The sequence below is a fragment of the Condylura cristata genome, unplaced genomic scaffold, assembly GCF_000260355.1.
Source record: "Condylura cristata isolate star-nosed mole 26May11 unplaced genomic scaffold, ConCri1.0 scaffold00020, whole genome shotgun sequence".
NCBI lineage: Eukaryota > Metazoa > Chordata > Mammalia > Eulipotyphla > Talpidae > Condylura > Condylura cristata.
In genome coordinates this window covers 16225190-16252740 of record NW_004567121.1, presented here as the reverse complement: position 1 = coordinate 16252740, position 27551 = coordinate 16225190, and the positions used below count along the sequence as shown (strand labels likewise).

The following is a 27551-nucleotide window of genomic DNA, read 5'->3' as shown; positions in this document are numbered from 1 at the left end:
AAAAACATAATGCACTATCAAAAATAAACTAATGGGACTGCAATAAATATTTGTGCATGTCAAAGGAAAAAAGCAACAGTGAAAAGGCCATCTGCAGGGTGGGAACAATAATTGCATGTCATATATCTGAGAAAGGGTCAATATCCATGATATATAAAGAATTTCTATAATTTGAGAAGTTATTAAGTTTTGGACTATCTATAGATTATAAAAATTTTCTACTCTGTGATATGGTAAGAATCATCAACAATGGTCATGTACCATTGTTCTCTGAAATTTTTTGTATAAGGTTACCACTGATGTCCTAATTGTGAAGTCCAATGGACTCCAAATGGCCTGATCCTATCATGGGGTATGCTTGTTTTATCCTTTATACCTGGTTCTACTCACTGGCCCCTAAGAACTAGTTAACAGATTTACAAACTCATCAGTCATCCTAGAGGGACATTGACTTTTCTCTTTTCCAGACCATCACTTTGTGCTATCTGGTAATTATGTAAGACATGATTCTTTGTGTTGAAAATTTCAAAATTCAACTTGAACCAGTTTGAGTCAAAGTGGGTACATTTATTACAAGGTGTTGGGAGTGACCAAGTGCGGAGATTTACTGAGGGACTGGAGAAGGGCAGTAATAAATTAGGCCTTGCATCCAAGGGAGATAAGGCAGTAATAAACTGGGCCTTGCATCCAATTAACTAGGCCTTGCATCTGGGATGGGATTAGAAGGTGATAAGGAACTTTGCCTTACATCAAGGGACACAGCGGTGAGTCAGCTCTTTGGAATCTTGAGTTTAGAATCTATATGAGACCCTTCCCCCCTATAGGGCTAGCAGTAGCTATGGACCCTACTCTAGGGGCTCTGTCTCAGCTGCTGCCCAGGAGAAATAAACTCTGCTTGCTCAGCCTTTCTGCCTCCCGCCTTCCTTTCTTGCAGCCGGTCACAGATGTTGGGGCAAAACACAAGGGTATTACGATGTCTCACATAATCAAAGAGAGAGAGCTCAACAACCAAGTCGTAAGGACAGAAGCCAAACCTTGGGGACAACCAGACTCATGAGATGCACTAGAACTTTTCCATATACTGCTGGCATTTGCTTCATATTCTCTAATGAAATAGCTTATTCATTTAGCAGAAATATACCAGTTTCCTTTAGCAAATCAAGTTTGGAAAATCCCAGGGAAGGATTCAAACCAGCCCAGTTCATGTTAGGTGTTTACTTTGGACCCCTCAAACACTCAAATTTAGGAAAATGCGTAAGTAAATTATGAAAAATATATACCGTAGAATAGTATGTAATCATTAAAGTTATATTTATGATTTTAAAAAGATGATATAGAGGAATACTTGATAAAATCAGAATGTTAACTGACTTCACAGTAAAAATTCAATTGTGCAAGATAAAAGGTGAGTTAAACCAATAAAGTACACCAAAATGTTCAGTTATTACTTCTGAGGTGTGCTTATTTTACACTTTTTATCTTTTCAGTATGGTAATTCTTCTATAATAAGCTATCTAACTTTGAAAACAAAGGAAAAACTCCAACTTTCATTTTCTGGCCTATTGTTAATAGTATGGACTTCCAGAGGTCAACCCTCCTTCACACTGCAAAAAATTATCTCACTGAAACTCAGGTCCAGTCATAGCACTTGCCAAGGGAAAATCTTACTTGGTTTCTCATAACCAGTGCAATAAAAAGCAGAGTAAAGCTCTTTCACTGTAACCCATCTATCCACCCCATTTGTGCTCCCACATTTATATGCTTCCACCCCAACTATTCACAGCTGTCTAAACACCCCCTGCATACACCATTAGTGTTCTGCTGATTTCATTCTGTAGCAGCATAAAATTTGTTTCCCCCATCACCACTAATTGAAATCCTTTAGTCTTCTTGGGGTGATCCACTAGGGGAGATGAAAATTTTGTGCAATCTTACCTTGAGAACAATATCTACCCAGGAGACATTAGGAAAAGAAAGGGGGATTCACCTGTTCTATCAGATCAGCTAAGTGAACCCAGTCACCCCCGAATCAATGCTGGTGATCAGACAACCTTCTCCCTTATTAGCAGGCTCAGGCTCCTTTATTTGGTCACCATTTCCTCAGTTAGCAAACAATTACACATTTAAAATGTTAATACCGTGCCTAGCATATAGCAAGCTTTTGGCATAATGTTAGCTCCTGTTATTATCCGTATCACCAGGCTTTCCTAACAAACATGAAAATGTATTCTAAAGCTACAGGATCTAAATCATTATGAATTATTACAATCTGTCCCACTTAAGTTTATGGCTATTTAGCTCCAGGGTATAGATGTTGATTCAATGGTAATCATCCTTTCTCCCTTGCACTTGACTTATATTACACTCACTTTTATGTGCAACCGCACATAAAAAGTGCGTACATACACCTAGAGGTTTTTTTCCCAAAGAGTTGAACTACCTACTTTATTTCCAGGAAGGTGACCCTTGTGGTCTTTGTTGTTGTTCAAAGTCACTGATCAATATTTTTTCACATGACAGTAACATGCATTGAGTATTTATAATGTCAGACATAAGTAGTAAACTATGTTGTTTTTTTTTTAATTTATTTAAGACTCACTATTTCCCCTTGACTGACAGGACCATAGGAACTGGGTAAATTTCCAGTCTGGTGATGTAGGAACTTAGCTTGAGTGAGGGCTTGAATTTGAGTCTATCTTATTTTTAAAAAAAAACTTATGTTCTTGGACATTGAACCAAGAAACAAAGCCAAATGACAGAAGGGTGAAGGCAGATTGGCTCCATCAAATATTTCAGTACATTACAGGTTAGAGAGATTGGTTCTATGCAGCATTCAAGACATATCAAACACTACAAAACATAAAAATAAATGGTTTTCTAACTCCTGTAAGCATAATCAGTTGTTTGTGCTCAAGTGATTTTTTAAATTTTTCTGTAATAACATATCACTAACTTACTGAGTTATTATAATTACCTATATGTATCTTACCCCAGGGTAGAAATTTTGTTTTACTAATCTCTTCATTCTTTGTGTAACAGAATCTTGCATATAGTAATAACTAATATGTTACTCATTTTGAGATTTTTTTGGGAGATCTATAAAGAAGTCACAGATTTCAAACAAAAATTATCTACATTCATAAAATAAGTGAAGTGTAGAGAAGGCACACTTGGTTAATTATAATTGTTAATTGTAATTTTTATATTGTTGATAGATTATATTTCACTGTATAAAACTTGAAACAACTAACGAAGCAGAAGACTGGAAAATAAAATCAACAGTCTTTGCCTCTAGTAATTCATTAGAAAACAGCTCAGGAAGTAGTTTCATCCTCCATTCCAAATCACTGGTATTGGGAGAGAAAAATAACTGAACAGAAAGAGGAGAGACCTCGGTCAGGCAGCCTGTACTCGGTAGAACATTTTTTAAGCAGAACACTATTAGAACCAACTCATAGGCTCGCATCTCACATGAGAACTACATTTCCCATAATGCCCCTCTTCCGCACCAACCTGCGTGCTACGTCGCTTCCATGGCAACCAAGGAGACTGCGGCCACAAGCCTGGAGCAGATCTCCCGGGCTGAGTAATTCTAGGCCCGGCCGGACGTTCAGCCCGAAACATTGAGTCAGCCGAGCCAGGATGCCCAGGTATCCCCTCACGCTTCTTGCGCCTCACTTACATTCCTCTAGAGAGCCTCCTCTCTTTCCACTCCAGCCGGGATGGCACTGGGGAGGGAGAGGCCTCCAGGTTAACTTGGGGAGAACCTGCTGATGGATAAAAATTGTGGGTGTCCTGCTTGCACCCGCTGTGTGGATGGTCAGGCATCCATAAAAACTCCCTTGGTGCGGTGCATTTGGACTCTGCCTCAAGCGTGCAGAAAAGTCCACCCCACCCCCCCGTGGAGAAAAGTGAGAGGCCACTCAACTCTAACTTTGCATTTATTCCATGAAAGTTTCTTGAATAGGGCTTTAGGGCTTCTGGCAGTCAAACTGGAGCATAGTTGCCACCTCAAGAGCCTCCCACCCTGCTGCGGGGGTTCATTCCTCCGTAAATAAAGAGAAACAGGAAGGCACCGAGAAAAGTGTTGGGGACAGGGGGCACAGGTTCTTTTGATGACCGTTATACATTTCAGCTCTTTGACATTATGAGGTCAGTTCTAATTACTTGTTCTCACGCTCATACCTAAACCTTCGCCGAACAAGTCATAAGGATGTCAGGGAGAAAGGAAACCGGGACCGATCATAGAGCAGGCCAAACCTCACCTTGTACAACAGTGGTGTGATCCATCTGTTGAGTTTACGAACCTTCATGTAAAAAAGTTGTGAGCTTGCTCCCATCGCTGTCTAATTGGCTACAATTATAAACTTAGGGTTAGTGATTATAAATTTTCACAAGTGGCATGACTGGTTTCCACATGATTTTCCCCTCTCTGATGGGAATTTGGAAAGCAGGCCATCATTTTTGGGGGGAAATGGTGTGTAAATAACAGCCAACAAGCCTGGGCTGAGTTCCAGGGGACTCTGCTGTGAAATAAATGTACAAATTTTAGACCAATCATCTAGGAGTACTCACTTTGTTACAACTATTACCTTGAGTAATAATTGTAGTAAGCATCCCATAATTTTAATTATACATGGGCCAATCCCAAAACTAAATGAATTATCTCATTCTCACAATCATGACAGTCTTATAAGGCCAGTATTCTTTTTTATTAGCGTCTTAGAATGAAGGAACAGAGGAGAATGCAAACACTATAAAAAGCTTGTTTGTTGAATTAACAGAAAATGAAGAATCCAGTGAGGTTAATTTGTCGACATTGGCACACACAGAAAGTACTAGCTTCAGGCTTACATTACATGTACCTATGTTCTTTAGTTTAATAGTCCGTTTTTTGTTTTTGTTTTTCATTAAGACTTTAATTTTAAAAATGATATTATCTTATTTGTGTAAAATTACATAGATGTGTAGAGCTGAACAAAAGGATGATCTTCAAATGTGACTTTACTAGGTGATATTTCCCCTCCATATTTAATATGTAAAAAAAATAATTAAAAAGAAAACTTGAGAATCAAAATTATTGGATACACTTGGTTACCCCACTTGTCAAGACACTGGTGTTTTTCAAGTTGCACAATTCCAAAAGTCATTTGTGCATTTATTTGTATCTGGGAAGCAAACACACACAGCTTTCAGTCCTTCTTGCTTGAAAACCCCAAAATAAGGGAGCCTCAAAACCTGATTGTAAAGGCTCTGCTTTTCATTTTCAGCTTTTCTTGGTAAGCTGCACATAAAAATTTTGTGAAGTTGAAGTAAATATTTGAGTGATTCTTTTTGTTTCTCTGAATTTTGTTTTTCTGCCTCTCATTTAGTGAAACTCTCTGGGAAATTGCAAAAGCTGAAGTGGAAAAACAGAGACGTAATGGAAGTGAAGGCGATGGAGCTGAAACTGGAGAAAAATCTGTTTTCTTCATTGGCAGTAAAAATGGGGTAATGCATTGCTCCTTATTTTTCTTCACAAGTAATTTGATAATTTAGCAACAAGTGGTAAAATTAATTTTAAGATTTTGATAAAAATTTAGATACTTCAATTCCTTAATTGAATGACCAATCTCCACCCTGCTGGTAACAATGGAGTTATCCCTGCTCATGGGTGGCTGGGGACTAACATCCAGCTAAGCTTCTTATCAAAGTGATATGTTTTGACATGGGCCACAGGGGACGAGACTCTTGTTTCTAATGAGACTGCCCAAAGGAATCATCTTCCCCAATTTGCCCAAGGGAACCATAAGTGCTAATCTGATGGTCTTATTTATAGATCATCTATGCAATTGAGACAAGCATACAAATAATGAAAACATGAGCTACAAAATACACTAGACTCTCACTTCTCTTAATCTAGAGTCAACAGAAACTATAGGACACTTGGAGATGCTGTAGTCTTCTACAAGAGGATTCTTACCTGAGCTCCATGGAATCAGTAAACTTGGGATCAGTAAACTTCGTAGACATGTGTGTAGAATTATGTGTGATTGTGCATCAGTGCATGGTGAATTGAATTCTCTCAGGGTTCTAGTAAAAAGGTTAAAGCAAAAAATGATTTTATAGTCCAGCTCTATACCATTGGCCAGTAAAGGTGGCATTCTGTTGCACAGTGAAACCTATCAGAATTTTGGTCACCCTGTTTCATCAATTGTTTAATTGTTTTTTAAGTGTTGACCTATCATGTGCCCCAAGGCATCTTCATTTTATTTTTAAAGATTTTTTTATTTATGCATACAGAGCTGGGGTACAGGCCAGACGTGTAGGGGCAGTGAGAGGCCTCACCAGAGAGTGTGGGGAGCAGAACAGGAAGATCAATGACATACACTGCTGAGGGGAGAGGGTGAGAGGAGAGAGATCTGCTGTGCCATGTGGGTCACTTCCTAGGTGGGGAATCAAACTTGCACTGAAACAGCTGTATTTTTTTTTCCTTCTGACTTATTTCCTGTCTTACTCCATCCATGTTGCTGCAAATGGCATTATTGTTTTCAATTGCTGTGTAGTTTTCCATTGTGTATATATACCTCAGCCTGTTTCAGTTTTATGCTCACCTCTTGGGCCACATTGTGATTTATGAGAGTATAGGAATACCTCTGCTATTTGTTAAACATTCAAATATTTAAAAACTAATGGCAACCTCCTATTTTTCTCAGTCTTTCTGTTTCACCTTTAATGTTTCTTCCAGTGAACCTTGTATCAGTCTTAGGTATCTGCTTGTCATGATCCTGAAATTGATGTAGCATTACATAGCTCATTTCTGCTTGGGGCTCCTGTTACTGTTCATGCATTCATGTCGGGGCTAGTTGGAGCCATTGATGGAGCTACATCTTCACCAGGCACCATCAGTGCTCAGGTAGCATCTCTTTGTCTCCCACTGTGTCCCAGGAGCACCTCTTCAGATCACCAGGCATTCATCATTGGGAGATATTATATACACTGACATTGTATTTATTGGGTGCTGCATAATCATTAATTTTTAGTCACTATAGTCCTCATTTATTTAACACTTTTCAAATGTACATGTAGTTCATGTTCAGTGAATGAAATTAGGAAATCCTGATTTTCTTGAAAAAATATTGCCTGCAAATTTATTACCTAGAAACATGCACTTTTAACAAAGTGATGAATCTAGATTTATTTGTGTGTTTGCTTTTCTCTCTGTATCTATGTATATGTATGTATGTGTGTGTATTTCAAAGAAGCAGGGGAAGATATTTGTAAATTGAAAACAGGATCATGCTAATCTAGTATGTTTTACCATCTCACTAAGTTTAATCCCCATGATATTTCAAATAGCTGCATGTTTATCTTATAGGGATCGCATAATTGATTGAGGCAATCTCCTACTTGTGGCCATTTAGTTTATTTCTAGTTTTTCATATTAATACAACACTTTTTAATATGGTTCATCAATAATATATATTTTAATACTATTCTAATTATTTATTTATATGGCTCATTACTCAAAAAATTCTTCAATTTGATCATATCCCAGATATAATCTGAAGTAATTTATTTGTGATCATCTGTTTTTGGTCAAAAATTACAGGCTCTTTGGTTAAAACACACACACATACACACATAGTAAAATGTTTCGTGATTTTGGCCACCTGGGGTTTTCCAAATGCCTTTCCCTGTTTTCCAGCAGTTTCATCCAGTACCACTTAACCCTGTTGTTCCTTTTTTAATCTGGTGCCTCATAAGAGATTACTTTTTAAAATAGAGATTTTTCTATAAAAACAGTGATTCTCAAAGCACTGAGTCAGTCTCTAAGATGTGAGGTTTCACCGTTTGTGGCAGAGCTGGAACCTGATGCCTGATTTTAGAAAAAAAACTTAGAATAAGAACATACTTACAGAAATAAAGCAATACCCACCTCAACCAAAAAAGAAAAGACAGAAAATAAGGAACATTCTAGTACAGTGTCTGGATTGCTCACTTTGAACACATTTGCAATATGTCCTTTATTTGTATGTTATCTCTTTTCTTTATTTCCACTTCAACAATTGAAATTAAAACATTTTCGAAGACACTAACCATCACTTAACCAGTAATTAGCATTGATGAGTAGAGAGAAAATTTAAGACAGCTGCCAAGTTGACCACTAAAATGAGGTATGATTTGCTAGTATTTGTCATCTATGGGACTTTATAATTATAATAATAGCAGTGTAGTTACACTCCGATGGAAAATTGACAGTTAACTTTTTCCACTTATCAAACTTAGGAATAATTTTGAAAGTTTCTAGCGTCTGGTTTCCAGGTAATTTATCATTCAAGTCATTAAAAAGCTATTTTGAGCCATAATTATTAACAATAATAAAATTTTACATATGGATGACATTAACGCAGTATTCTTTCTTTCTGAATTTCCAGGGAAAGACTACTATTATTCTAAGGTGCCTTGACAGGTAAGTGTTATGTTAACCTTTAGATTACATTTTTGCTTATTCTAGTTGTACAGTGCAAGTTAGAATCTAAAAGACATAGGAAGGAGAACAATATTGAGATTAAAACAAAATAATTTTTTTTGGGTGAATCCTTAGAATGCCTTTAAGATCTTCTTTAAAGATAAAGCAAAATAGGGCCCTCCCTGGTGGTGCAACAGGTAAAAGCACCGCACTACACAACAGTAGATACTTCAGCATGAGTTTGATCCCCACTCTGGGGAGCTGACCTACATGGTGCAGCAGACCCGCCCTGACCCGCCCGCTGCTCCCCTCAGCAGTGTACTTTGTCGACCTGCCTGTTCTGCTCCCCATTCTATCTGTGGTGAACCTTCTCATCGCCCCTGCTCCTACCCCAGGTCTGTATGCATAAGTAACTATATCTTCAAAAATGATTTATTTCAGTCACAAAAAGTCAAAATTGATTTCACTTACAAGAGGAATCTAGAATAGTCAGACCCATAAAATAGGAAGTATGGTGGAGGAGAGAGTTGGGCAGTTATTGTTCAATGACTACAGCGTTCCCCTTCTGCCACAGGAGAAAGTCCCAGAGTTGGTTATCCAACAGTATGAATATACTCAATATTACTGAACACTAGCCTTAAATAGGGGTAAAATGGCAAACTTTCTTTAGTTTTTTTTTCCCTACAAGAAATAGTTAAAATAGATAAATATCATAAAATTGCTTGCTAAGCAGCATAAATTGTAGTATAAACAACTCATCAAATCATTTTCATGTTTCTTCAATACAGTTGTTGATTTTAGGATTTGTTGTAATCTGCAGCTCTCATGAGACAGAGATTGAGCAATTTAAGACAGAGAATTATAACAAAATCTTCCACTGGCCTCATCATTAAATTGATAGTCATTAGTTTCCCAGGGCCCCACCCACATCAAGGCTGAGCATAAACCAGATGTTGGTACTTTTCACCAGGCCAGGATGTAGAGACATTGTGCCCTCGCACACCTCTTGACGTGGGCAACCCTGGCACATTCTCTGCTCACCCCTCAAGTGTCTCTGAGTGCTGCCACTACATTCAGGTGCGATTATCACCTTTGCAGCTGCCACTTAAATTCATTATACTGTTTTGGAAGATTTATTTTTTAGATAAATTTAAATAATTTTTACCCCAATGCTGTTGCAAAGATTACTTCTCTATGCTTTCAAGAGGAGACAAAATGAATCAGGCTAAGATAACAGGATAAGAAATAACACCAAGCATGATGTAATACTGTCTGTCTGTATTGTACAGGGATGAGCCACCAAAACCGACCTTAGCTTTGGAATATACGTATGGAAGACGAGCAAAAGGGCACAACATAGTGAGTGTTGTTTTAAGTGCTATTTCCTTGCCCATGCATAGAGGAGTAGTGACTACATTTTCCATCGAATCTACAATCAACAAACATATCCAGGTGTACACTTCGTAACTATTACTTTTTAACTCAAATGCAACTCAGCATATGTGCAACCAACTCAAATGGTAAAAATACATTAACCTCATTTTTATCTCTTAAATGTCAGGAGATGATTCTTTTATAACTTCGTTGTATATTTGTTGGCATATTTTACATTAATTGTGTTAATAGGAGTTTTTCTTCTGTCAAATGAAAATAACATTGTGAGTTATCTTCTTTCTTCTCTAGAATCTGCTAAAAATGAATTTTATCTGTTGAATATTTATGAAAATATACTGCTTAAAATCTTAATTATTTGGCATTTTTACAAATCTTAAAGTTGTGAACACAACCCTAATTGGTTATAATCCCACTTACATGTCTCGTCAGAGGAAAGTTAAAATTTATTCAGGATAGAGGGGAGGATTATAATAAATGTTAGGGAAATAAAAAGTCCTAAATAGGACTTTCTTTTGAAGTTATCACATGAAGAGAGGTTATTTCTTAAATACAATTACATCAAGATCAGTCTAAAAGTTCCTGCTTTTCCCATAACACAGGCAAATTTTCAGAGATTGATCTAGTCCAAATGTTTGCTCAGAAAACATATAAAGAGTTAAAAACTGCCTGTTGCTGATTACTAGATTTACCAATGAATGTTGATTGTTGAAACAATGAAGTCTAAAAGGAAAAAATAAACAACATGTTGAGATTTCAGAGAACTTTATTTTTGTGATGCATGTGAATTTTGAAATGAATTGGAGGCCTAAAAATGGAATTACCTTTTCATTGGAAACTTTGAGACAACTTTTTTAAGTTTTACTTTTGAGTTTTTCTAAAAACTACTTCATCAAATTGTGAATCAAGGGATATTGTGCAATGAAAAGTTATCCTCCCCAGTAACATTAATAATACAAATTTCAATAGCAAATAACAACGTTAGTGATGATGCGATGATATTTGATAACAATGCCATATCTATTTATCTAAAACTTGCTTTGGTGACCCGCTGCCTCTTTCAAGTTCACGATAACAGATAACATAAAAACTCAACGTGATTCTTTTTCACGTGTATTTTCCTCTAAATTTTGCAAACAGAAGAACACCATTAGCTAGCAATCTAGGAAGGTTGCTATGGCAGAGAGGGTCTTATTTCCAAGGACACTTGGCTGCCTAGCCTGAAAGTCTCTTACTATCTGAGAACGCCATGAAAACAGAAGCTGGCCTTTAGTGTTTTTGTTCCCCACCTACCCCTCTGCCTGCCTACTAGCCTGTCATATTCGCCAGGGTTTTCGGGCACCAGCCCTGGCCGCATGCTTCTGCTCAGCGAATCCTGGCTGCAGCCCAGTCTGCCATCAGTCCCCTTCCCTCACACGGTAGCTGTGTATCTAATGAAGCTTGTGAGCTCTTCCTTCCTAATCAGGATGTTTTCCTACTCAGGTCTTTTATTTCTATCTAGAATTATAACTTTTCTGAAAGATCAGAACAGATGTGTTCAATTGGTCAATTTATTTAAAATTTGAGTCCGCTACATGGGATATTTATAGAATTGGAGTATTATTTGTGATATCCATCAAGGTATTACTAGGCTTGGGCATTTATGTAAACATATATTACATACTTAATATTTCTATTTTGTTATTTGGAATAGATGTTTTGCACGTTCTGAAGGTGCCTGCTAAGAAAGGGTTGATTGGGGACTATCCATAGTTTTTACTTTTACTAATGAAGTATACGAAGTTTTTAAAAAGTAAAAGTTTTACTATGAAAAACACTTGCTTTTTCAGCCAAAAGATATTGCTCACTTTTGGGAACTAGGTGGTGGAACCTCTTTATTGGACTTGATCAGCATCCCAATCACAAGCGAGACCTTACGGTAAGTGCAGCCAGTTCCAAGAATTGTCCTTACTAAGTAGCCAGAAGTGTCCACAGGATGAAGATGAGTTAGTAGCCAAAGTGAATCAGAATTTGGGGAACAGTTTTATGTTGCTGAAGCTTAATGTTCGCTTCTTTCCTACATGCTTAAACCATAATGCTTTCAAAAAGATTTTTAAAGAATGAAGGTGCTAAAAGTGGGAGAGTAAGCATTCTAACTAGTATTGTACAAGCCTGAAAACTGTGTGTGTGTGTGTGTGTGTGTGTGTAAAATAACACTTAAGCAAGAATTCACTTGGCAAAAATAAATTTGAAAGCTTCATTCTTTCCAGTAACCATCCAAGTATGTACTAATTCAGCCCAGAGATTTTTTTTCAACTCAATATAAGTCCACTTTTGAATTTAAAGCTAGTTATGCTGCTGATTTTTCACCCAAGGGAAGTCTGTCAATTCAAGGAAGGAGAAAGTCTATTTGCTGGCCTTAAAGAAAGCAAATGTTGGGGGAACCTCACAAGTTTTGGGTGGTATTTCCTGACAATGACTGGCACATGTGGACCAAGTCAGATGTGGAAAATTGTGACATTTCTCACAGTGTTCCTAGGAACTCATCTTAGCCAAGGAAAACAAAAACTTTCATTCTGAAATATTTTACTCTTGTTAGTTTTTTTGAAAAACAAAAACAAAAACAGGGCTGTTGCTGGGCCAACCGGAGAGGACTTGGCCATCACTTGTTACATTTTGGCTGTTAAGATGTTCAGCATATGGGATCCAAGTACATACATCTGTCTAGTCACTGAGATTTTTCTTTTAAAAAATATAATTTACTGGTCTTTTACTTGTTACAAAAGACATATATACTCATCTGAAAAACTTGAAAAAATAATGAAAGAAACAAAGTAAGAGCACTCATAAGCCCATAGGCAATAGGCGCTGTTAACATGCTGCTTTACTTATTCCAGTGTGTTCAGTATTTGTAAATATACTTTGTACAGATTTGGAATGTTTCATGTAAACATTTAAATCTTGCCTTTTCAGTTTTAATGACATCGCCTGTGATATTTTTCAGAAACACAGAATTCTATAACCCTGTCGTCGTTTTCCACGTGTCCTCCTTTGAGAGAAACATATAATTGAAACTGCCAGAGAATCAGGGTGGCTCCTGGTGATGTGGCTGAGAAGAGAGGGTGAGGGTAGGGAGGAGTTGAGGGGACCCAAAGATGAAACAAGTGGAAACCGCTGGGAGCAGTCTAACCTGTGTTGTGAGCTGGCACTAGATCTGGCTTGACTTGTCACAGTCTTCATTACTTCATTCCCCTTCTCTAGACCCAAGAGGGTTCAGGCCTAATGAGCTTGTGGAAATTCTGCTTTCTGCTACATGTTGTAGCTTCTTTGATACCTCATTTTTTAAGGCCCTGTCCTTCTCTCTCTGGAACTCCAGAGCAGCTGGACCCCCTGTTAGGAGAAAGGAGAGGTCAGTGTTTTGGTGGTTGGAAGGAAGAGGAACCAGGCCTGGGTCCAAAGTGGGTGGCTGAGTAGTTAAAGAATTCATGGAAAACATGTCACTCCTAATGTAGTTGCAAATCTCAGAGTGTTTTGTGACTAGAATTCATCCAACACATAATTTCCTTGTGTTATATAAAACCCAACAACTTGAGAGCTCTCCCTGACAGCACACAGGGTTAAAGCACCGCATTACGAAGCTCTCTGAAGCCACTGCAGCACGAGTTCCATCTCCCACCAGGGAGACGTCACACATGGCATGACAGACCTCTCCTGGCCTACCCATTGCTCCCCTCAGCTGTGTATTTCAGTAGGCCTGCCTGTTTTGCTCCCTACTCTGAAAAAAAAAAAAAAAACTTGAGAAAATGATGTTGGCAAATACTACTTACTTTTAAAATGACTGTTCATAAAATAATTATAATTCATTGAACATTTCCATAGACTTTAGGGACATTGTCAGAGCATTTCCTGTGGTTCAGTTACCTATTTTTAAGAAGCTTGTTTTTGTTTTTTAACTGCATTTACATGAAGGTAAAAGTAACAGATATTTTAAGGCACTGCAAACACAAATTTTAGTCTTGGGAAAAAAGTTAAATAATCCATTTATCCTTTACTTAAAACAGTTATTTTTCATTTGGCAAAAATGATAAATTGTATGTTACATACACTTTATCACATACATAGAAAGTTAAACCATGTTTTAAACATAAAACACATAAAAAAGTTAAACTTTTTAAATATACTAAAATGCTGAAAATAAAAGTATTTTCCTTACTATTCAATATATATAGCATATTATCATTTATAATTAAGAAAAACTGTTCATGAGCTTATTAAAATGACAGATATGATTGGTAAGACAATTTTAATGGCAGATAATTTTCACTGTTTTCCATAGTAGCTGCTCTATTTTATACCCCTGCCAGCAATGGACAAGCGATCCAGTTGCTCTGTATCCTTACCAACACTTACTTTCTGGGGCTCTGTTTTATTTTGTGGGGTTTTTGTTGTTGTTGTTGTCCTTGTTGTAGTGATAGCTTTCCTAGTGGGTATGAAGTGGTATTCCATTATTATTTTGATTGCATTTCCTAGTAAATGATGGGCATGTAAGTGACGTTGGGCATTTTTCATGCTTACTGGTCTCTTATATAGCTTCTTTGGAGAAATATCTGTATGAATCTTTTGCCCACTTTTAATTGGTTTATTTCTTTTGCTTTTGCTGAGCTGAGATTTGTACAGGTGATCGATCATGAGCACATGTCTGGCGATGGTGCTAAGTGTGGTGTGCTTTCAGGGAAGCAGCAGCTGTAGCAGAAAGACAAGTGGTGTGAATCTAAAGACCGGCTCTACCACTTACTAGCTATATAAACCTTCTTATCTGTAGAGTGTACATCGTATTATCTTCAGAGTGTTATTGTGAGGTTACGTAAGTTAGGTAGTCCTCTGTGTACCGTCCATCAGTAGATCTGTTTCCTTCTTTATATGATTGCTGCTATTACTGTTTTTGCTACTCTTTTTTTGAGGCAGACAGTAAAATTAAGTGTAAACATGGCTTGTTAGACCCAATTACTCACAGATTATTCGAATGGAATTGTTACATATCAATTTGTACCAAAATTTCAGTGCTACTATTGGTTGTAGCACTTAAACATCACTACAGAAAAGCCCTGGAAGAGTGGAGCTCTTAACTTTGTTGCTGATTTTAATCCTCTTATCTTAGAAAATTGATATTCTTTTTGTCTTAAGCTGTACTGGTAGTGAATTTCAAGTAGTAGTTTCTAAAATGGTGATCTTTTTGAGTCTATTTTGAAAGATGTTTTTCTTTCTTTAGGACGTTTTCTATTGTTCTTGTTTTGGATCTTTCAAAGCCAAATGACCTTTGGCCCACCATGGAAAATCTGTTACAAACCACAAAAAGTCATGTGGATAAAGTGATCATGAAACTGGGGAAGACCAATCCCAAAGCAGCGTCTGAGATGAGACAGAAGATCTGGAGTAATATGCAGAAGGATCACCCAGTGAGTTGCTGTTGAGACCTTCCTGGGCCCTTAGCCCTGTGCATAGTTACAGTAACATCACAAACAACTTCTTTAGATTTTTATGCATGACTTGAAATTCATTTGATGTAGATGAACCTGTTCACTGGAAAATTATAGCAATTTAATAAAACCTCAGTAAGAGCAAAACAAGGAAAGAGACATCTTATGTCTTTTTGTTAGACATCTGCTGATTGTTATGGCATATTACACCAGTCAAAAGAATAGAGTTCTAAAGTAGTAGTTTGATATTGATTTTATAATCTCTGTAAAATGACGATAAAAAAAACAAGCTGTACAAAAGTCACCTGGAAAAGACTAAATGAAGCTACAAATTTGTGCAAGGAGTAGACTTTTAACAATCCTTATTGTCACGCATATTCATCGAGTGTCTGTCACAAATTCAGTATCTTTTGATTATCTGACAACTAATCAAATTGTAAAGTTGCAGTGATATAACACAAGTCCCTTAAGTAAAATAATGAATATAATTTTCTAGAAAATGGAGAGCAGTATTTTATACTGCTGAGTTTCTATGACTGTTTCACATAACAGAATAAAACAGTTTATGTTCCCATTCTGCAGTATAAATGCTATTGCAACAGCTAATACTGATTACTAAAATGAAATGAAAAGAAAAACACGAATATGACATATTTATAAAAGGAGAGCATGAAAAATGATATCAGCAATTTAGGGAATTGCCCTTCCTAATTTGATACTCAAAAAATATAGTAAGTAAACGTTAAATATCGGGACAAGTAAAGTCAACATGTATGAAAAGACTGAGTATGGTACATTTGGGGGACTAAATAGAAATTGCTTAATGTATAGTATTAAACAATATATAATAATTTATCAATGAAATCTGTTTGATTACAGGATCGTGAGTTAATTGATCCATTTCCAATACCTCTGGTCATAATTGGCAGTAAATATGATGTTTTCCAGGTATGATCTTCTGCTTACAGTTAAATTTATCTGTGTTTTATGGGTAGAGAACGAATGTAGTAATGAAATAAGAAAAGTGACTCAAGCAGTGGGGGGTAAATCAATGAGTCACACAGCTTTAAGATTTTGGAAGACAGGATATAGCTGGAGGAAGAAAAAAATAGGTAAAGAACAATAAATATAGTGGAATGGGGATAGACAGTAGAATGAGGATAAAGTAGATTTAGAAGCTAAATCTTTAACCCAGTCACTGGGGAATAGGTTTTACTTCCCAACTTTTAAATTGAAGAAAGTAGAAAATTGGATTCTTCTTATCTTTACTTGTCAGCGAATCCTTAGGGTAATCCACACTATAAAATGTATGCTTATATCTAAATTTGATTTAAATATCTCTGATGAGCTAAGTGTTTAAACAAAGCAAGATCTGATAACTGGAGCTCCAAAAGGCTGCAGCTATTGTGCAACTCTCTAAAGAAACAAATATCAAGGTAATGGAATCCTACTACTTAGGGCGTTACCCTAAGGGGTAAAAAAGGAAATCTATTTCTACATTTTATAATTTGCATCTTTCTGCTAACAGATATTGAGTTTTCTCAACCTGTCTATTCTTTTTATAGGACTTTGATTCTGAGAAGAGGAAAGTAATATGCAAGACACTTCGGTTTGTTGCACACTACTACGGAGCGTCACTAATGGTTTGTGCACTTCTGTTCTTTGGGCTGGAATGCACAAATTTGGAAAGATGAACAACTTGATGCACCGCTGTGAATTCACTAGTGCCCTCACTAATGCGCATCATCCCTCCTTTCCTTTCCCAGTACTTAAGTCTTGTTGTGAGTGTTTGATAGAATGAATTTTTGCAGCCCAAGTTCTCTATGGCTTCTATTCATAAACTTCAGTCAACTTTAAAAAGACGAATCATTTATTTATTTTTAGTGTCCATAGGTTAGAGTCTGTATTCTCTTTCAAAAAGAAAAGATTTTATGATGCATTCTTTTTTAAACTCAAAAAAAAAAAAATTGCTGTTTGTCCTAGAAGTTAAGAACAGGAGCCCAAAGACTTGCTGCCTGGGTTCAGATCTCAGGGCAACCAGTTAGACATGATCTTGGACTGGTCATTTACTTAAGCTTCATTTTTCTCCAGGTAAAAATGGATAAAAACAGGACCTTCTTCAGAGGGTTAGTATGAGAATTAAAGAAACAGGATGTGTGGAATGCATAGCACAGGGTCTGAAAACAAGTACTGCTCTATAAATGTGGGTGATTATAATTACCACCATTATGATCTCCTTTAGCAGGACTAAATTTTGCTAGATAGTCTTTAATGAACTAAAACATAAAATCACTTTTATTAAAAAATAACTTTTCCATTGGAATAATTATTTAATGTTCTCTTTTAACCCCCTACACTGAAGTGTTCAGAGGAACCTAGCAACAACATGGTCTGGGCCCTGGCCTTTCTGGCTCTGAGGAAAAGGAATAAACACAACATGTATTTTAAGCTTCTCTAATTTTCAGAACACTTCAAATAAATCTAATTATACCCTTAAAAACCACCACCTTTGATGAGTAAACTTATATAATATTTGCAAATATTTATATAATATTTGCTTATATATTAGGTTGATAGACCACTTTGGAAAATATTCTTTATTTTGAAAAGACTTGGGAATTTAAAGTGAAGCATTCATCCAGGGTATGGAAGTATAAATTATAGAGTTTGTAATTTCTAATTTTTGACACCAATTAAAGCTCTGCATTTAGTTCTGGGGGAAATCTCTAACCGTCTGCCGGAAGAGATGATACTTGATGATCTGTCCGGGCCCACTCTAGTTTTATGGGTCTAAATTTGATGACATCCATCAGATCAGCCCAGGCCACCCAACAGGCCTGAGATTCACATCTGGGACCAGGGAAAGGAGTTGCGAAGAGCTTCATTTCAGCCTTTAATAAGCCTGAAGGATCAGAGTTTGGGGTTAGGTCAGTCCTTTGGGACCATCTTGGAAGGCATTAAATGTAGCCTTTGCTCTCTTAGAGTCAAGGACAAGAGATCAATAGAAAATATTTAGAAAGAACTTTATAATACAACCATTATCAGAAATGGAGTGACTTGCTTTGGAAGATAATGAGTTCCCAGGGGATGAGTTAATTCAAGCAGAAACTTTGTAGCTATTTGTGGAGGATGTTTTCAAGGTGATTAATGCAGAAGATTGGGGAGAGGGATGTTTGGGTTAGAAAACTTCTCAGGTCCTGCCATTTCCTGCAGTCCTATAAAATACATTTGTGATAAAGTGTTTTCCTCTCCAGCTATGAAATTTACAAATAATAAGTATTTCCTCAATTCAAGATTTCCATATTTTAAAAAATTAGCTCAATAGAAGCACTAAAATAGTTTCAATATTTTTAAATACATCAAATCTTACATATTTACGTGCATGTCCACTGAATATTTCCCTGGCGGACTTTTCTTAATCCAGAATGAATCTTATATTGAAAATTGTTCCTGTACCTTATAAATACATTTTTATTTTGGCTCACTTACATATATCTTAGACATTCTGATTTAGCTGAGTAACTTTGGGTATTTACAAAAGTAAAATTAATATTAACAGATTTTTAGGGTAACCATGTATCCTGGTTTTCACCTGATGTCCTGGCTTCATAATTAATAGGACCCACGCTCATTTCATCCTCTAGGGTATTCTGGTTATGGCCACCGAGATATATGACACAACCGAGGATATTCTTTAAGTTATTCTGCAGCCTTCAAATGCAGAAGTTCAAAAGAGAAATTAATCCTTTTGGTCAGTGTCAGTCTCCGACTTGTCTGTACTCCCACCTTAACTGAAGGTTGATAATGCACGCTCAGAGGGAAAAGTTATTTATCATTTACTTTCTAACCAAAAGATTGCATTTTGGCTATGATTATGATCCATTCATGGAAGTAGCTGAAATGATTCGAACAGGCCCCTGCGTTATCATGCACTTGCCAAGTTTAAGACAAATGTGTTGCAATTTCTTACTTTTTCTTTATCCAGGTTTTGTTTTGTCTCCTCAAACAGAATATTTGTTAGACAAACAAGTAATAATTGTCTCAGCAATCTGTATCTGTTGAAGTCCATATTTATTTTACCTGTTTCTGTAAGTGAAAAGCAGAGTATATAATTTATTTTTCTGTTTTTGTTTTAGTTCACCAGTAAGTCAGAAGCTCAATTACTAAAAATACGTGGCGTTATCAACCAGCTGGCATTTGGCATTGACAAAGGGTACTGTGAAGATATATTTTTATATCTTTTTATTTTATTATTATGATTTTGCCAGTGTTATCTTATTGTTCTTAACCAGTCTTTTGTTGCTTGACCAAGTGCCTCAGATAACTGTTCTTAGAGAAATAATTTCAAATTACCTCTTCTTATAGTATCTAAATAGTTCTCAGATTTTACAACTGAAATTTTATATATTTTGTTTACAAGTAGAAAAAGATAATGATTGTTTCCTTGGCTTATTTTACTTCTTTTCCCTCATTTTAGTAGTTTCCTATGACCACATTCTTATATTGATTGGTAATTGAATTGATAATTTTAGTATGTATTTTTCTTCATTTTGCTATTTTTCTGGGTTTTTATATAAGGCACCTGGGTCTGTCCTGTTTTTCCTTCTAAAATCTTTAAAAATGCTAAACTTTAATTTTTTAAATCAATGGTATTGATATTCATTTGTGGCAATGGTCTTATCAGTGACTCTATATAAAAAGTTGGCTCTCGTGTTTATAGTAAAGGTGTGGCTGGATATTCAATTACTAAACTAAATTAGATTCTTTTTCTTCTTACCCATGTAGCAAATCAATATGTGTGGATCAGAATAAACCGCTGTTTATCACAGCAGGATTGGATTCTTTAAGTCAAATAGGTTGGTGAACTTATTATGATTGTTCAATCTTTTCTTAATTGCTTATTGATTTTATCCTATTCCATGTTCACTTCATCACCAACATACCACCATTTCTGGTTTCATTATCATTGATGTTCATTCTTATGTATTTATTTGTCCATACAGTATTGATGTGACATGCATCAAATTGACATTTATGAAGGAAGAGCTGTTGTCCCATAAGAGACAGATTTCTGGCCTCTATTCCACTAAAAAAAAATTGATGTATTTCCTTTCTATCCCCTATTTCCAAGTGCTTTTAAATTTTAACTCTTTGGATTTAGAAGAAACCAGAAACAGAATGGTCAGGAAATTCAAAGCTATTTTTCTGGGTAATGATAAAAAATATGAGATTCAAGTGTAGGAAAAAGCCAAAAGAACACACTTGTACTGATTAATTTTCCATTAAAGAAATAGCTTCCCTCAGCTAATGAGCCCTAAGTTCATGAAGTGAAAAAAAATTAAGGATTTATGTAGTCAAGCCCCTATGTTCCCACAGAAGCTATTTTCATGGGGAAGCTCTTTGAACAGCAGGTCTTTCTCCTCTGGTGTTAGTATAGTTTGGTTTTAACAGTAATAGACAATAGTTTCTTTATTCCCCATTCCCCATTACTGTTACAAACTAAGACTGACTTTAAAGTAGAAATCTTTGTAATGAATTGGAATGAAAGGAGTAGAGGTAGATAATGGAAACTGATTTTTATAATTCTCAAAAGTATCAACTTAATTTCGTAGCAGTGAGAATAACTAATAGACAATATTAATAGACAATGCTGATGGTACTTTTTTTGCCCATGTGAGTAACTGGAGGTAGACATTCGTGAATAAAATCACCGTTTGGATACAGTGGAAAATTTTTGCTCTTAAAAGTCTATGTAAAACAGGTAAAAAGATATTTTAACAGTTTGGGAGAAAATATTTTCAACACATATCTAACAAATAATTAGTATCTAGAATATATAGAGAATCACACAGTTAAAAAAAAAATGATCCAGTTGAAAAAAGGCAAAGGACATGAACTGATACTTCATTGAAGAAGACATGAAAATAACAAGCACTTGAGACAGTATTTAAGATCATTAACCATTAGCAAAATGCAAACTGAAACCACAATGAAACATCACCATACCCTTATCAGAATAGCCAAATCAAAAATAGTAACTAGTGCTAAGGAAGACACAGAGAAACATCAAACATCAAACATCACTGATAGGAATGTCAGTGGTACAACATCCTTGAAAACAGCTTAATAGTTTCTTATAAAACTAGGTCTGCAACTACTAGCTGATCTAGAAGATGCACTAGTGGGCATTTATATAAGAGAAATGCACATTTATACCACGGATTATTACTCAGTAAACTATTGAGACACACAACAACTTGAATCTCTAGGGAATTATAGTGGAAAATAAAAAAAAGAAACACCAGAAAAGCACCTAAAACATGATTCTATCTATATCAACTTTTTGGAATGAAAAAAATTTGAAATGGAGGGATGATTGATAGTTATCAGGGGTGTAGTGAGAAGGCTCAAGGCAGGCAACCCAAGAGATCCTCCTGGTAATGGAACTGTCTAGCACCTAGCTGGGTGGCGGCTATATGAACACACAAAGGTTATGAAATTGTGTGGAACTTATCACAAACACACAGGCAAATGATTACAAGTAAAAAATTTGAGAGTGTTAAATAAGATTGGTAAATTTTATTAATTTCCCTGGAAATGGTAAGAGGTCTCTGAAAATTCAATACATTTTAGTGTAGATGCTACAGTAGCAAGATTGAGAAACCTCAGATTATACACTGAAAATTGCCAAGAAATGGAAGCATGATTTCAAGTTTTTCTAATTATTTAAACTAAAGTATGTAAGCAATACATAGGCATCCTCTTTATAAAGTAGGCAGGCTCTTGTGCCAGAGGAAGAAGACAAAGACTAATGAGTAAATTGCAGTTGTCTTTCCCACACTTAAATTGCTGCCTAAGAAAAACATCCAAGTTTGCTATTCCCAGGTGCTCCTGCACGTGTAGCTAACAGGTGCTGTCAGGTACTGCTGGTTAGTGTGAGTTGGAGCAGCTGGGGAGGTGAAATGTGTGATCTAAGATTTGTGATTTTATGAGTATCATATGTTTTAGCTATGGAATTTGTAACGTTTTAATCAGTGCAATCATTTGGAAAAATGGTAAAACTTCCAATTTTAGGATCTCCGCCTGTTCCTGATAATGACATTGGGAAGCTTCATGCCCATACCCCGATGGAGTTGTGGAAAAAAGTATATGAAAAGCTCTTTCCACCAAAAGTATGTGTTTCTGATTCTACTATAGCAAGAATTTGCAGCGCTATTTAGCAGTTACTGGATAATGTTCTAATGGCCTGTTATGATAACTTTGCTTTTATTTTCATGCCTGAAATCAATTTAACATTTGCTGCAAGTCTAGTGTATGCAAGGCACTTTGGGGTTAAAAGACACAAGAGACAGTTCTTGCTTTGCTTGTAAACTGAGCTCATCTGAAAGGAATAGGAGGAACAGGGTGGGAGTTGAAGTGATCCTCCAGGATGATGATAAATCTCAGAAGCCTGTGCAGAGCCTTCAGCCCTGGCTGGGGAGTGGGAGTCTTGCTAGGCAGATGGTAGCCGCTGAAGGTTTGGGTGTGAAATGATTTGAAGAATTGTAATTTCAGAGTATCAACACACTAAAAGATGTCAAGGACCCTGCACGGGACCCCCAGTATGCTGAAAGTGAAGTTGATGAGATGAGAATTCAGAAGGATCAGGTATTATCCTATACATTTATTTTATATTGAGTATATATTGCATATGTAAATATATTGCATATATTTAAATGCACAAATACCTTTTTAATTTCAACTTTTCTGTTTAATTTCTTAATCTTAAAATAATTTAAAATAATAGTACATTCTTTGCTCTACATAAAAACTAAAATTCAGATATTTCATAGCAAAGGAATTAAAAAAACAACTCTTTCTGCCACCCAGAGTCCACATATCTTCTTGGGTTTTCCAGTCACTGGTGTTTAAAGATGGGCAGCAACTCTTATCTTTTACTGAGGAGACAAATTGAGAATACCTCTCTGTGGGATTATGCAGGTTTTGTTTGTTAGGACAACCAAGTAAGCCTATACTTTCCTTGTACTAGGGGAGAAAAATGAGGACTTTGAAACTTGACCTCTTTACTCAGTGTGCCTTAGTGCTTTCTGGAAAGCACACAAGCCCAGGAACTCTCGGGAAAGAGACCGCCTTCCAGAATGCCCTTTGTGGTGTACAGGCTGACGGAAAAAGGAGATCTGGTAGACGCGTCATGGTCTGATACTGCGTTATCTTTCAGATCTCCTTTCGGTTTGTGAAAATGCAGCCCTGTCAGCTTCTGACCCTGTGAAGTCAGCTCATGGGTAGTCAGCGCCATCGGTTGGCTCCAGCAGCCTCTCCTGGGTGTGTAGAAGTGTGGAGTATTGGTGCCACACACAGCCACCCGCGGACGCACTGGCCTTTCACACCGAGGGACCCCGGGATAAGCAAAACATTGTATTTAAACTTAGTCCAGAAGACTTTTGAAAGATGGCATGAATAAGTAAGGGTTTTAGAGCTGTGGCAAAGGGAGAGGTATGTTGTAGGACAGTGTGATGACCTCAAGTAACCCTTACGGTGAGTGAGGTGTGTGTGGCTAAGGGTTAGCTGGAAATCACCTCTGAGTTAATGATCTGGAAGTCAGACGTCTCTGGGAAGAGTGCCAGTTTCTAGCTCCTAGTGGTCGCTTTTGTTACATTTATATATAATTATTATAGGTATTATTAAAGGACCGCGGTATTTCTGAGCATCATGAATTTTCATACTCAAATCCATTTCTACAAATTTACCCAAAACACCGGAATTTTTAGTAGAACTGGAATATAACTGCCTGTGCCATTCTTCATTCTGTGTTCACACCTCACTGATACTTCACTAATTGCTCTCCTCTCTTGGCCAGGAGACTTTTTTTAACCCACAGAATGGTTGTATCTTAATTTTGGCTCTAACTCAGTTTCACTTCTGATGTTTTAGTAGATGAATGCACTGACTTCAGATGGACTTGCAGCCTTGCTCTTCTAACCCAGGGGATTCCATTTAGTTTCTCTAACACTTGAGCCTTCAAAAAAGCCCATATTGCAGAGAATCAGAAAGCAAGAAAGATAAGTCCATCCCTCTACTCCAGCAAAAAATGCATTGAAAACACTCGTCTATTTAATATCCTGCCAATTCAGGGAGGCAGCGAGCCACAATATTCCCTAATGCCTCTTTTAAGTCCTTGGTAGCAATGTGATAACTCTCCAACTACCTTGGCTGCCAGCCCCATAGACTCAGGCGAACCTCAACAGTCTTTGTGACCAGCCCTCACCTCTGAGGCTAGGTCTGAAGGCCCAGCCACCTTTCCTGCAGATTAAATGCCTTTCCTAATTAACTCTCTTAATTAATCTATCTAATTACTCAAAGTTTTCTCTTTTGCCAGATTTCATACGGGCACCGTAAGACAGTTGCTCAGTAATTACTGTTTTTCAAATCTACTTTTAAAGCTTTTGTGGCTTAAAGAAGATGTGAGTAAAGAAAGCACTTGCTAAACCCTTTCATTTCTACCCTGTATTTTTATTGTCAAAGTCAAAAAAAAAAAGGGGGGGAGTGGGTTAATAATTACTTTTAAGGTCTTTTTTTGTCAACCAAACCTATCTATCTTGAACCTCTGATTTTTAAAAATCAATTTGCTTATAATTCCTAGGCCTATAGTTTAGAGACACACACTGTGTGTATTTAAGGGAAAAGGTCTATCCAAGGAATCTAAAAACAATCTTCTCAACTTTCTCATTGGTAAAAATAATTTAACGTTTTCAATTAAAGGCAGAGTTCGATAATTGATTTCTGTTTATTTTTTATGCATCAGTAATCTTTGAAACCACAAGTGGTAGGTGACTGGTGAATTAACTTCTTTAGAAAAAATAAATCAAGCTGTAAAAAGAATTTTGGAATTACCACTATAAAAATTCTTCTGGAATCTTTATAGAGTTTAGAGATGTTTAAATCTTAATGTAGTATATAGTTGTGAAAGGGATGGTCTGCAATATTTTCTGAAAATGAAAATAGAATTTGTTTTTCAGAGCGACTATAACCTTCCATTATGTTAGCCATAGGGCACTAGTGGTCTTATCTTGCAGAGTAACCACTTTATGCTTATCTTGTACTTTGGACAGTTATTTAGACATTGAGCAGCATGTAAGCAGCCAGGAGTCACTCCCTCAGATGACCCCTTTTGCATGTCAGTTTTCTCATGCAGAATTTTCAACCCTAATAAAATTTATCTTTATGAATTTAAAGATAGTATATAGACTCAGTGTCTCAAAAAAAAAAAAAATTCAAAAGTCCTGCCCTCTCTCCTCCTCTTTGCTTTTATCATGTGGCACAAATTTCCACCACTATATTTGCTGGCCATCCGTGAAGCCGTGTGTGAATGCCCCTGAGCACTGGTTTATTTATCTGGTCCTTTCCAGGAGCTCTCTGAATTCTCTCCAGTGGTCTGCCAATACACACAGTTCAGTGACTATCCTGTTTATATCCTCATGCTCTTGTCTTTTATTCCACATAGTAGACTTCTATAACTGAGCCAAAGGACATATACGTTTTAAATACTAACACTTTGCTAACTTCAACCAGGTTTGACAAGCATTACATAGCAAACAAATTTAAATATTTAATGTGTGACAGATGATTCCTTTTATTAGTTAAGAGACGATTTGCACATACTATATAGTATATAATTTTTGTCTAAACTTTCACTCATCTCTAAATGCTGCTTAGATTATATAGAAATGTTAGACTCCACATTTCTAGAAAATAAATTCTAAACAATGATTTACAAAATAACTGTCAAGAAATATTAAGAATGATAATGCTATAAGTTACATTGTTATATCTAAACAATACTAATAGTTTTCAGGGCCTAGTTTAACTTTTAATGCTAATTTTTTTAAAGTAATATATTTTTTTTTTTAATAGGAACTGGAGCAATACAAAAGAAGCACTTCCAAGTCTTGGAAACAAATTGACCTTGATTCTTGAACCTGATTCAACTAGAGATATTTATGTTCCCTTTCCTAAATACAAGTAAGACTTTTATTAATTAGCTACTGTAATAAGAAAAGTTACGTGATTTCTAAAAGGCAAAGTGGAATTTCACTATAGTACAGCTTCCTGGATATTTTAAAATCTTTTAAAGGAGAAAAATGCATCACTACATGTAATTTAAAAAAATAAAATTTTTTGTTTTAGCGCCTATCTCTAACAAGTTTAGTATATACTCAGTTTAGCATTTATACATTTTTGTTTATATAAGTTTCAGGAATATGAAAGCAAGAGCATTTAATAGTATCAGTAATTAGTATTACTAATTAAATTTTAGACACATTCTGTTGCTAAGGAATTCTCAGCTGTCTGTGGTAAGAAACTGGAATGGGGTCCATTTCCACAGGTGTCATCAATGCAAGTATAAATCAATTTAACCAAAACACTGGAGAGACTTACTTAAAATGCACATTCCTGAAACCCCCACACCCAAGTAGCCAGAGTCTGGGTTTGAAATGGGACTTGGTAATCTGCATTTTTAATCAGCAGCTCCAGTGATTCTGATGATCTTATTTTGAATATCGCTTTTTTGAAGAGTGGGCACACTTTAAAGAAGTTGTTCTATTAATAAACAGGCCAGTAAACAATCAATTGAGTTGGCAGCCAATCAAGGTCACTTTCAAGGTGGAACAGCCACTAAGAAGCTTCTCAATCCTGAGATTTGTGTAACTGCTTGCTAAATTAATTTTGAAGTATCATTGCTGTCATTGACCAGGAAAGTCATTTACTTTGTTCTTCCATTTCCCATGTAAAGCATGTTGACTAAGAGGCCATGTATCCAGCTTCAAACAAATACTCTTACTAACCCCCAAAACACCAAGATTGGTGGATAGCATCTAAGTAGACAACAAACTATGGCTTTCTACATGAGTTGCAGTGCATGTAGTTCCAGCCCTCTGGAAACGGAGTTTTCATCATTTTCCCAAGGAAACTGACACTCAGTCTCAGAAGCAGATAGGCCCCTGCCTATGTGTTGTAGAGAAAGTTTCCATTAAGCAAACAGTGAGTGCTTTGATCCCAGAAACATCATTGGCTTGGTGGGAAGAAGCAACCTATTTTACAACAGTAGTAGGAAGTTTTATTATATAATTTGATTTTCTTACACATCACTGTCCATTTTTATTTGAGATACAAACTGTCACATGTTGAAAGACTTGTGTTTTTCTAAATGGTATCACTAACATTTAATAGCTTGAAGTCATGTGCTGTGTCAA

At 36.3% G+C, this 27551-nt stretch overlaps 1 protein-coding gene across 1 annotated transcript in view; it reads left to right on the top strand.

The window, feature by feature from the left end:
* Positions 1-3558: 3558 nt before the first annotated feature.
* Positions 3559-27551, top strand: part of DYNC2LI1 (dynein, cytoplasmic 2, light intermediate chain 1) — a 32102-nt gene continuing 8109 nt past the window's right edge. Inside the window, exons 1-13 of the mRNA XM_004686246.2 lie at positions 3559-3650; positions 5373-5490; positions 8418-8452; positions 9742-9811; positions 11674-11762; positions 15093-15279; positions 16180-16248; positions 16866-16943; positions 19437-19513; positions 20086-20156; positions 22375-22472; positions 22855-22947; positions 26212-26319. Coding sequence (XP_004686303.1) covers positions 3643-3650; positions 5373-5490; positions 8418-8452; positions 9742-9811; positions 11674-11762; positions 15093-15279; positions 16180-16248; positions 16866-16943; positions 19437-19513; positions 20086-20156; positions 22375-22472; positions 22855-22947; positions 26212-26274 — 1056 coding nt within the window. The 5' untranslated portion in view covers positions 3559-3642 and the 3' untranslated portion in view covers positions 26275-26319. The remainder of the gene's footprint in view (positions 3651-5372; positions 5491-8417; positions 8453-9741; positions 9812-11673; positions 11763-15092; positions 15280-16179; positions 16249-16865; positions 16944-19436; positions 19514-20085; positions 20157-22374; positions 22473-22854; positions 22948-26211; positions 26320-27551) is intronic.